The sequence below is a fragment of the Elephantulus edwardii genome, unplaced genomic scaffold (genome assembly GCF_000299155.1).
Source record: "Elephantulus edwardii isolate Elephantulus edwardi_28Jun2011 unplaced genomic scaffold, EleEdw1.0 scaffold00026, whole genome shotgun sequence".
NCBI classification, from domain to species: Eukaryota; Metazoa; Chordata; class Mammalia; order Macroscelidea; family Macroscelididae; genus Elephantulus; species Elephantulus edwardii.
The window spans coordinates 16,626,832-16,639,177 of NW_006399776.1; the positions used below are offsets into that span (position 1 = coordinate 16,626,832).

Here is a 12,346-nt window from a genome sequence, read left to right on the forward strand (position 1 = left end):
GACCTATGGAGAGTCTTTTCAAGTATGAGAAACTTTATCCTGACTCTTCAGTATCTGCTCACACATAGAGACAACTGCACAGGCTAATAACTGGCGGGGTAGGGAATTCAAGGTCAGAAGGGGTCTATTTCAAGAGCAGAAGGCATGACTGCATGGGAGGGCTGGCAGCTGTGCTCCTGGAGAGTGGAAGGGACTCGGCTGGATCACACTGGTCCTAGCTGCTCTGAATCAACTATGGCTCTTGTTTATTTAAGATGTATCTTTAAGGAGTCTAGGAAAATGAGCCTAGATGCCACTGGATAATCAGATTATCTTTAGGAGGCAGAAAAAGTTCCTCTCCAAATTGTTAGGTGCCAACATCCTTCAGAGCTCAAACTCATTATCATCAAATCTCAGGCAACTAACTGCCCCCCTCCTGGATTGCTGAAGCTGTACATTGCACAGAGGAGGTTGCCCATCTTTCTCTCTGGGAGCCCAGCTGGCCATTTGAATCGCCACAGAGGCTTGGTCTTTGGGTTAGAAGTGTACCTTCCTAAGGACTGTATCCTCAGACTTCCCTGCCACTGCACCTGTAAATTCCCTTGGCAATGGACAGATGTAAATATGTGGGGTCTCCACTTGTTTTCCCAGATGTGGTAAATCAATAGCGGAGGTGAAACTCAGCTCAGTTCAGCTTCTTTCCATTCCCACATATTCCCCCCATCTGCAAAATAGAAGAAGAATTGGCAAGCACATGAGTAACATATGACACAAGTTTAGAGCCACATGCCTGTGTCAGAAGAACCCTTTGACAAGAAACCAGCATTCACCAGGTTTCTGCTGAGGCTTCTGTAAGATACCACATACTGCCCTTAGCCAATAACTACCTCTGTTATGGCTTATTTTAGGCAAAGCCAAGAGGGGTTTAATAGATATCCTGTGGTAGTTAGCCTTTGGCCCATTCCACAGTTAAGAAAACTGAGACCTACTTAGATGAACTGCTTTGTTTGAAATCAATACCTGATCTGATGCTATTGTCTGAAGATACCAACAGAGTAGTCTTTAGTTTTCTTAGAGCCAATTCAGAAAATATGGCAACACGGGGCAAGTTCTGGGAGCTCTAGTGGCACGCAATAGAGAGAGTTGCATTGCTAAGCCAAAGGCCACCTCTCTCTGCGGGTTTGAATCCACCAGCGGCCCCTTGGGAGGAAAATGGATAATTTCCTTTTGGGTAGTTTTTAGCTTCAGAAACCCACTGGAGGATGAAGTATGAGTTGGCTCTGATTTGAAGGCAATGAGAAAGTAAAACTTGAAGTAGAATGATCGTGTAACATACAGGTTCTCCAGAAGGATGGTTTCCTTGTGTTTTCTGATAGATTTGGGGAGGAGATTGGTTTGCTCAGATCTTGCCTTGGAGATTATTCCATTAGAGAGTTTATTGTAAAATAAATCTGGCCTCAAGTTATCACCAGTGGTACATGGATTAGCTTCAGAAATAAAAACAGTTTGAATGCAGATCACGTTGTTACAATATAATTATGTTACATATAATAACAAAACCTGGTTGGCTCCAGCTCCTGGGGCCCCTTAGGTGTTACCTAAATTTCCAACCCTTTCTTCTGAAGAGCCTGTGCAGTACGTTCAAATTGCCAGCCTTTCAGTTAGTAACCAAGCTTATTGACTGCAATAGATGTGGTGTTTGTTGTTGTGGGTTGGGGTTTTTTTTCCCACTTTTATTTTATACTGATTTATTTTGAAAGTTTGAATACATTTTTTTTACACCAGATCTTTCTCATTTCCTTCACACACCCCCATCAAACTGTACAACAATCTATCTTAATCTGTGATTAAGACCCCTATCCTCACGTCTCTGCTTCCACCCACCCCCACCTTAGATCCTCATTCTACAATAATGACTTTATGCAGTATTTGTCCTTATGGGGCTTAGTTCACTCAGCATAATGTTCTCCAGTCCCTCCCAAGGTAGGTATTAATTTATAAAATCATTGCTCCTTCCTGCTGTGTAGTATTCCGTCTTGTGAATGTACCATAATTTTTCAATCCATTCCATTTTGGTTTGACATATGAGCTGTTTCCATGTTCTTGCAATGATGAATAACTCTGCTATGAACTTTGGTGTACAAGTCTTCATTTGAACCTCAGTCTTCATATTCTTGGGGTATATATATTCCAAGCAGTGGAATATCTGGGACATAAGGAATTTCTATGTTTTGAGGAAGCACCAAACTGCCTTTCCAAGTGGTTGAACCATTTTACAATCCCACCAACAATGTGTAAGAGTTCCTTTCTTGCCACATCTTCTCCAACACCTATTACTTGCTGTCCTGTTAAATTTTGCCACTGTTATTGGAGTGGGATGGTATCTCATTCTGTTTTGATTTGCATCTCTCTTATTGCCAGTGATCTTGAGCATTTCTTCATGTGTCTGTAATGTTGTTGACAATAGCTCACAAAATTGGCTTGAGTTTCCAGGGAGCCAAGCAAAATAGAAGCATTCCCACCCATTGCAAGTGTCAAAGCATTCTTCAGGGACTGGAAAACACTAATTTCTCAAATATAGAACTTGATGTAAAACAACAGCATTAATAAAACCCTTAGAGTGAATGCAGTTAAGGTTTTCATTTGTTTTTATAATTCAAAACAACTCACTGTTATCCTGCTTAAACCAACTCACAGCTGACCCTCCCATGGGTTTTCAGAGGCTGTGAATTGCATGGGGGAGGAGATTGCCCATATTCTCCCACAGAGCAACTACGGATTCAAACTCTCTGGATTTGTAGCACAACTACTTACCCACTAGGCCACCAGACAGTTGTTACAGATAAAAGCCGAGGACAAAATGTACAACCAAACGGTGTTCCCAGGAGTATGTAATACTGCTTTAAAGAACAATCCCCACATAGCCTGTGATTAGGGTAGAGACTTGTAGAGATCAAAGCAAAACAAGATTTTAATGAAATACCGTGTTATGAAAAAGGTTATAACCAGAAACAAATAAACTTTCAAAATGGCAGAGGGAAATTCTCATATTGGACTAATGTATTGATTAAGGCAGATATTAATTAACCTAAATTCTCATTTTGGTGCAATGAAGGCTTATTTTTTTTTCCCTGACATCGTAGTCACAGGCCTTTAGTGGACCCACTTCATTGTAGTCATCCAGAGATACAGACTCCAACATCCTCTGGGGTAGAAAGGGTACTTTCACAGGTATTACTGTGTTTCCAGTTACTTTTGAATCGTGCTAAGATGTAGATTTTCATTCTGTAAGTCCAGGAAAGGGGCTTGAGCAAGCCCCAGGTGGTCTGCTTCCCCGTGGACTTGTCCTTTGTTGGATTTCTGTATCCACTTGGGAAAAGAGAAAGGGAATGGAATACTCCCTCAAAACACAACTGTGTTCAAGTTGGAACCAACTCATAGAGGACGCTACAGAGGAATTTTGGAGGCTGTAAATCACATGGGAGGAGTTTGCGCATCTTTCTTTTTCTGAGACCTGGTGTATTCAGACCACCAGAGAGGAGCAGTCTTTGGTTCGGGGGTGCACCTCCCTTTGGACTCTACCTCCAGAGCTCCCTCATAGAGTACTGCATGCGAGATTTTTAGAACCAAGTCTTAAAATATATCATCACCTCCCCCCCCATTTTCCCCTGGCTCAAACTCAATACTGAGGTCCCACATATTTCCAGGAAAGAAGGAAAATATTTCTTCCCCATATGTTCAGGAGATAAAAGGGACTGATGACTACGTAGCAGTGCCTGCCACAGCCAACCACGCTTTCCAGAGGGCATGGAAGAGTCATTAAGTCCAGGTGACCTCCAAGCTCAGTGCCTGCTTGGCCTCCAGGGTGAAAGGACTCCGTGGATACTGACTTTGCTTTTTAAAAGAGTGCATTGAAACTTCTTTGGAAATGGCAGTTTTCCCCCTCTTCTCCAGCTTTACTTAAAGAATGCCTTCTGAAACAAAGCCTAAACAATGTCACCATGGTTCCTTGTGGCATCATTTATTTATAGGTGAGTCACTGCTCTGTCAGGTCGTGTGCTTTTTTACAGAGCCTTTCTTCTCATCCTCGTTCCCATTGTAGGTGGATTAAGCTCTGCTTTCCCTCTGTCTATGACAGCTGGACTCCTGCAGCTATCACTCCAAGGCACACCATATGAAAATGTTTGATAGGCCAGATGAAAAGTATTTAATTTCCTGGCCAGCTATGGCTCTTTTCTTAGGATGAGAAATTATCCTCTGGCTTGTGAGTTTCCACAGTTGATATGTTTCATGGAACAGTAATGGTGAAAGTCCTCCATAAAGCTGCCTTTGGGACCCTTTTCTGCTTGTCGCATAAATGTGCTCTGTATTTATCTGGAACGAAATTGACATTCAGGGAGGCAGGTAGAAAATTGGTTTGTGAGAATTATGGATACAAAGACCATCAACAACCTGAAGCCATCCCAACTCACTACATATTGACTCTTCAGTGGCTACTTTGTAAGACTGAAATGCAGGCTGCCAACCTTGCTGCCTGTGGAGCCTGTCACATCAAGGCTATTATTTAAGGAATGCCATTTACAGGAGGGAGAGGGGAGAGTGCTGCCTGGCTGGGCACAGCTTGCTCTGCTAAGGGAAGAATACAAAGTCTGAAATAGGATGTCATGCAGAGAGACAAGGCAGAGAAGAGGCCAGGGACTGTCCTCACTTTCCAGCTCCTAGAAAATGGAGAAAAGTCGAGACAGCTGGAAGACTAATCTCTGGAGGCTCTCCAACCATCTGGGCTCATTCAGATTTGCTCCCACTTCAGGTAGGAGGAGGGAAGCAGGTGAGACATTTTGAATACATTTGCGTAGAGATTTAAGGCTATTTTGCAGTCACTGGCTGGCTGCTAGCCAAAAGGCCAGAGGTTTGAGTTCACCTAGAGGAGCCCTCAGACGAGAGAGTTGGTGATCTCTTCCTGAAAACTCACCAGTGAAAACCCATTTTTTCAGTTGGGTTGTTTACCTTTTTCTAGTTGTGGTGGTCAAGTATTTTATAAATTCTACAAGTCCCTTATCTGACATATTATTACCAAATACTTTTTTCCCAGTCTGTGGCTTCCCTTTTTATCCTGTTAGAGAAGTTTTTGGATTTGATTCTTAGAAGGAAGGCCAGTTCTACTCTGACATGAGAGATCTCCATGAGTTGTGCTGGTTAAGGATTTCTTAACAAATGGAAATCCAAGTGCCCTTTCATTAGCATCTTTCACAGATCCTCAGTGCAGAGTGCTACTGGGCCTGGCTGGGAGTGGGCAGCAGCTTAGGTGTGAGACCTGATCAGACCTGCCCTTCTAAGGATCCCAGCGTCCTTGCCTCCCTGGATTTTTTACACCTTTGGCTTCTTGCACACCCTATTTGCCCTACGTTAATCCTAGGACTTGAACCTAGATGGTCTGTCTTCAGAATCCGGTGGCTATCCTCTTTAGATAGTTTGAAGAAGATGACCCAAGACTGGGACAGGGAACACAAAGAAAATCCCAAGCTCATTTCTCAAGATACAGTAGCTCTGGTTCATCACTCCATAATGTTTGGTGAAGGACAGGATGCCTTCACACAGAGCTGCTCCTCCCAGCTTGTTTCCTAGCCTGGCCTGCCGGAGAGTCAGCTGTGGGTCGGTTCTGACTCTGGTACATAACAACAATCACCACCCCTCTTTACAGAGAGAGCTCTCATAGCCTAGTGGCAAGAAGCTACACAGCAATCCTGAAGGCATGCAGTTCAAGGCCACCAGCTGCTCCACAGGAGAAGGATGGACAGTCTCTTGCCATGTTAACTGCCTCTGAAAACCCACCAGAGGGTCACCTATGGGTCAATTCCAACTCTACAGTACACAACCACACTCTTTACAGCTGCCATTTCACATATCATGGAAATTCTGCACCATCCACTGTGTCCTCCTAAGGTTGGCCTGGTGTGTCCTGCCACAGGTTCTGGATGTACTATGCTCCCTCTGTCTCTGCAATGGGGTCGCAGTGAGAGCCAACCAGAATCTAATCTGTGACAACTTGCTGCCCCGGAGGAACCTACTTTTACAGACACGACTGATTAATGACGTCACGAGGTAAGGCACCACCATCATTCTATCCATATTATAACCTGACAAGAAAGAAAGGTGGCTGGCTGTGCTCCAAATCTCCCACCTATAATTTGCAAATCTAAGACAAGACCAAGTAGATGTACAACTTTTATAACTAAGGTCTTGAACTCCAGCATTTTTAACAGAACTTCTCAAACTTTCTCCCTAAAATGGCCAAGGCTGGAGTGTATATATCCTTGAGTGCTGAAGAATGTTCTGAGATGTATTCCCTTAAATATAGATGCTCGTCCTATACCTTTTTCAGATTATGTTCATATTTATTTTGATATGCCAACTTTGTCCTAAAAAAAGGTTTGTCCACACTGACAGTGGGGTTTCCTATGTTCTTTCCACCTGAACATTGACCTCCCAGAGCCTCTGTGGGGTCATCATTAAGAGCATGGGTATGTGCAGAACTTCTAGTCTACTAATCTATACATGTGGCCACAACTGAGCTTTACTGTGCCTGGACCAGGACAACTCTACCGACACCAACTTCTCCTGAGGACTCTAGCTTCAAATGTAGTGTTGAGTAAACTTCTGAAGTAGAGTGCAGCCAGCTGACCTGACTCATCCAGCTGGGCTTCCTTTATTCTAGGCTTCAACTTGAGTTTTCCTTGTTCGTCTTGATTCAGTCATAGACCCTGCCTGGTAAATGTAAATTTATGAGAATTTTAATCCGAACAGAAAGTTCTAAGTGGCTTGTCTCAAGGCTTCAGCCACTTTCCTGGGTACATTAAGCCGCTACCCTTAAACAAGATTGCCTAATAATGACTTCTTAATACTTTTGAGAGACTATTGGTGTGAGTAATGCTTAGATGGCAAAGCTGCCATTAGTACCATGGAGGTACTTAAACCATTTTACCGAACGATGCAACTCAGGTAAGTAAATCCTTTCACATAAAGAAAAAAAGATCTGTAATCATGATGACTATAATTTTTCAACATCCATTTCCCATGAGTCACACTGAGTAAACGTTGGTTGCATTGAATGAAATACTTAAACATCTTTTTTATTTTATGATGGAATCCGTGTTCTCATGACTTTCACTAAGAACTTGAGTACTGGAGAATCCAAGATTTTCTACTTCAGAGCATCAGAATTACTTCCAAAAAACATGCACTTACTTTTCCCTGTGTTTAATTGAGCCAGTGTCCTCTACTCTCTCTGGTCTACTTGCTGACTCAGTTTTTAAGAATCTAGAAATGCATTCCCATGTTCCATGTGTTCCCATGTTTTATTTCAGTATCCGGCCAAACATCTTCTTGGGAGTTGCTGAGGGCTCGGCCCAGTACAAGAAATGGTACTTTGAGCTAATTATCGACCAAGTAGATCCTTTCCTAACAGCAGAGCCAACACATCTCCGAGTGGGCTGGGCCTCCTCCTCTGGCTACGCCCCTTACCCTGGCGGTGGAGAAGGATGGGGAGGCAATGGTGTTGGCGATGACCTGTACTCCTATGGCTTTGATGGACTTCACCTTTGGTCAGGTGAGTGCTTTTCAGAAGTTTTGACTTTTTTAACCTCTTAACGGGGCTTGGCTGTAACTCATGTTGTTCAAGCAGCAGTATGCACTTTCAGGTGAAGTAATAGACTCATGAGTCTGGATGGATGAGAGGAGCATCACATCTGAATTGTGAGCCTGGCGTCTTGTAGGACTAGATTACATAAGAAGCAGGAAAGTAGTGAGAGACTGAGCATGTATTTCTTAGATAGCAGGTTACGTATTTGTATAGTTTCTCTCAATAGCCCTCAAAAGCCCTTGAGACAAATAATATTTCAAGTTACATAAGTGGAAACTGAGGCACAAAAACATTTAAGTAAATGTAATCAGTATCCTAGGAAGGATGCAGATCTGACTACAAGTCTGTAATCTTATCAATGCAACTTACTGCTTCAATTTATTGTTTATAACGTCTCTGGAACTGTGTCTGATGTGTATTAGGGACTCATTTCTTTAAAAAGAAATTCAAAAGTGCCTTTTTAAAAAAGGATAAGCATTGATGCTTTCTCCAAACATGTCCCTAGCCTGTGTTACATAGAAAATGGTTGGTTTCTCCTTGCACGAAAAAGCAAGATTAACTGTCAGGCTTGGCTTTCACACGTTTAGCTTTGCTTCTCCTGTTTGTTGTCCATACGAGTCTTTTCTATGTCTCATGCACAATTTCAGTTGGGGACATTGTGTCCCTTATATAATCCCCTTATGTAAGTATGGTGCTGTGTATTTTGTTCACAAAGAACCATGGCATGCATTCTTTCTTAAATCTAGTCTAAGGGATAAATTTGCTTCCACAACATAACCAATACAATCATTTTTTTATATAACCTACGTAACTAGAAACAATATACTCTATCACATTTTTTTTCTCTTAATTACTAGGCTAAAACTAAATTCGCCACTTCATCTTTTCGTTATTGTCTTTATGTCTTTTTTATTAAAATAGTTTATTAGTAGTTATCAGGGGCAGGAGGGAGGGAGAAGGGGAGGAGTTAATGCTTACTGTCTTATTATCTAATGCTGCTTTAACAGAATACTACATAAAGTTGGTTTGGCAAAGAGAAATTTATCTTCTCATAATGAGAAGTCCGAATTCAGGATGTCAGTTCTAGGGGAAGTCTGTTGGCTCTGGAGGAAGGTCCTGTCTGTCCAAATTGTCTTTATTTTCAGTTGACCAGTTTTGTATTTATTTTTATATTTGTACTATTTGCGTTCAGTAAAAAATTTCTAAATATACATATACATATTTATATAGTCTCATAGTTTGGGGAAATAAGTGAGAAAGCCACTGCCCAGGGTCTGTTGGTCCTGGGGGAAGGAAGAAGAGTTAGAAGTGAAAGTCTGGTCTTTTTCTCTTATACTCCTAACTTACTCATCCCTAGTTCCGTCTTCTCCTCTGCTTGGAGAGTTGGCGTGGTTTCATCTTAGTTCTCAGAGCCTCACTGCGGAGCCACTGAGTCTGTAGCTATCCAGTAACAGTCGTTAGCCAGGCCAGGTGTCTCTGAGGTTATCACTGGATGGCATATGTTTTATCAGAAAGCGGGGATATGATTTGGGAAGAAAGAGCCATCATGTGCATGAATATCTGTATCTCTAGCATTTGGAAGCACTGAATCAGTGACGGGATTAAAGGAATTTTCTGTGAAAATAATGACCCCAATGGCTGCTGATTTGTTTGTCCCAAGTTCTTATCCACATAAGCCAGGAGTGTTCTCTGCAATGTAGGCTTACCCAGAGAGGCCTCTCCAAGGGGGGTGCTAAAAAAGTATGTATAACTAGGCCTTTACATAAAGAAAAGTAGACCCTAATTTTAAAAAGATAACATTTTAAAATACAAAATTTATTATTCTTTTGTGTGTGTGTACCGTCAAATCGGATCTGACTGGTCCAGGAGGAGATTGTCCCTCCTTTTCCAGCAGAGCATCTGGTGGATTTGAACTGCATGGCTCTGGAATTGCAGTGCAGCTCCTTGCCACTAAGCCATCAGCATTCCCTAAGATACCATTTTCAAAGAAAAAAAAATACACTTCATCTTCTCTAGATTTTATTGCACTACGGGGATTCTAGTACACCCCTTTGCAGATGTGTGTGAACTAAATGCATGAATGAATCAACCAGTAGGAAGACACCCTTTTATTTTGGATCCAGGAAATCCTGCTTTTTGTGTGCATCCTAACTAATTGTTATAGTAATAGAAGATACACCACCATTTCCCCCCCTTACCCCTCCGCTCCTTTCTCCTCTGAAAAGAAGCCAATGTTCTGGACCCACATCAGTCATCACTAGTGATTTATTCTTGTGAATAAAGGTCAGACCTGGGCTCGTGACTCAGCTTCTGACTCCCTGAGCATTTCCTAACTTAGTTTTGCCAGTGATCGGCTCCTTGAGGGGACTGACCGCTCAGTCTCATGCTGGAGCTGAAATGTGGTGAAACCAAGTGTCTCTAAGATTTACACCCTTCAGTCTCACTAAAACCCAAAGCTTCCTTGGGTCTGATCATTCTGAACTTATCAGCCAACACATGGTGAACATATATCTCCAGAAGGCACTGCAGGCAAATATGTCAGCTTATGCTCTTGCTGAAGAAATAATGTTTCTGTTAATGGCTCCCACCAGGACAGCAGTGAATTCCAGACTATCTCATGAAAGGGTAATTATCTGATGAAGAAATGACTTTCTAACCTGCCTGCTACAGGAGGATAGGGAAGGTAGTTAGAGAGAGAGATATTGGAAACTAGCCCTGACAAATATTCTCCTTTGCCTTAAAAGTTAAATGCCCAAGCCCATTAACTTTAAATTTATCTTTCGGCATAAATTAATTAAACCATTGTCTTGAACTAGTCTTCACCTTGTTTATTAATGTGCAGTAGATATTGCAGTATCTGGAAAGAATTGCAATACCCTTAACACTTTGTCAATAGAAAAAATAAAGAAAGGGAAAAAAACCCAAACCAGCACAGCTTTAGAGTTATCCCTGGGTTTCAATCAGAGCGCTGCTGCTCAATGGCTTTGGAAAAGTAGTTAATCTCTGAGCCTCAGTTTCCTCAAATAAAAAGAAGATATTCTGTGATTTGGGGGAAGTTAAATGATGGAAGAAATGTGACGTTTCTGACATATGATCTCTATCTTCTGTATGACTTTGTGCTGCATTAACAGAAGTGCCACCAGCACATGTTTTTTTTTAAATTAATTTTAATAGACATTTACAGAGATTTTGGATTTCCATTCATTCATTGCCTCACTTTTCTCCCTGCCCACCCCTCCCCACCAATTCGCTCCCCTCTCTGAAAAGAAAAAAAAATTCCTTCATTGGTATGCTATTCCCCCATTCCTTCCCCCCCACACCCCACCCCAGTACACTTCTCTATGCAACCTTAATTCTGGCTTCCTGTGCTAACCATAATGATTATGGTCAGCACATGGTTTTAAAGTACTTGAGTTTATGTTCTTGCAAGCCTAAACTCAGAGCACTTGGAGTTCCTCATGGGGGAGCTATGCTGCTGGCAGCCCTGGGTTCCCACACCGTTACCTCTCAGTGGTTTCCTTTTATGTGGAGTGCTGAGGAAAGGACTTTCTTGGCTTTTTGCAACTGCAGTGATTTGAGGGAAGAGGGATTTTCAGAACAGAACATCCTTTACATTGAAATGGGCTGATAAGCATAATAAGAAAAACCCCTCTATCCCTAGATGATACTACACCCACAAGCACAGTGGTTAAGAGTTCAACATGTATTCATTCTGGGGACACAGTTACTCCATAGTGCCACTCTTTATGATTCCTCTTCCCTCATTGTCTGTGATGGCTTCTTTCATCTTCAAGAGCTACCCTGGCAATCCCTAAGGAGATAAAGAACCCGAGACCCATGCGTCATGGGAAAGAAGTTGCAAAGTCATCTGGGACTGTGGTTTGAATTTTTCTCTTGAGGAAGCAGCTTTGGTAGGTCCCTCTTTAATTGTAAAGTAGCCTGTGGGCATCACCTTCCCTGGACAGGCCCAACCCCATGTGAAGAATCTTCGGCCAGCTCTCCCATCATGGTTCACTTTCTGAAGGAATGACATCATTTTCCTCTCCTGACATAAACACCAGATGCCCTTTCAAGACTAGATTTAGGGGTGACTTGGTTCAGTGACACCTGCAAGTGACTGCTTACAAGGCCTTTTTATAAGAAGGACTCGATATCTCCCTTTCCCTTGTAACAGCTTTCTCCCCAACAAATTGAAGCAAGGGAATCTGAACTCTAGTGGCATGGTCAAAAGGAACTTGTACTACTACCACCAAAGCCCTCACCGCTAGTGCTTCAGACTGCCGGTGGTTCAGTGGGGAAAAGATGGGCAGTCTCCTCCCATGCAATATACAGCCTCAGGCACTCAGTGGAAGGACAGCTACAAGTCATTTCCAACTAGATGGCAAAGAAGTTGAGGTTTTTAAGAGATAAGGGATATGGAAGTGAATAAATGGAGTAAAAACACCTTTCCTGATTTGTTAAGACTGCTGACTCATAATCAGGATAATTTCATTCTTTCTATCACATTGAGACAAGATGATGTTATGTGTCTTCCTTCCAAGTTGAGTTGCAAGATACCACTTTATCTATCACAGCATGCCCTGCTGTGACTTAGACCTTGCCAAGCCCAGTAAGTGCTACAGAAGAGTATCCAAGGAGTATTGTAGAAAGCCAGCATATGTGTATCTTTGGATGGCATCCCTTTCCAAACTGCCTAAATAGTTGTGCTTATATTACGATGCCAAACTC

General features: G+C 42.3%; 1 protein-coding gene across 2 annotated transcripts in view; it reads left to right on the forward strand.

The window, feature by feature from the left end:
* The window catches only part of RYR3 (ryanodine receptor 3), a 753,100-nt gene that overhangs the window by 387,281 nt on the left and 353,473 nt on the right, over window positions 1–12,346 (forward strand). For both annotated transcript variants that reach the window (XM_006883055.1, XM_006883056.1), the window contains exons 17-18: window positions 5,948–6,081; window positions 7,344–7,585. In XM_006883055.1, coding sequence (XP_006883117.1) covers window positions 5,948–6,081; window positions 7,344–7,585 — 376 coding nt within the window. The remainder of the gene's footprint in view (window positions 1–5,947; window positions 6,082–7,343; window positions 7,586–12,346) is intronic.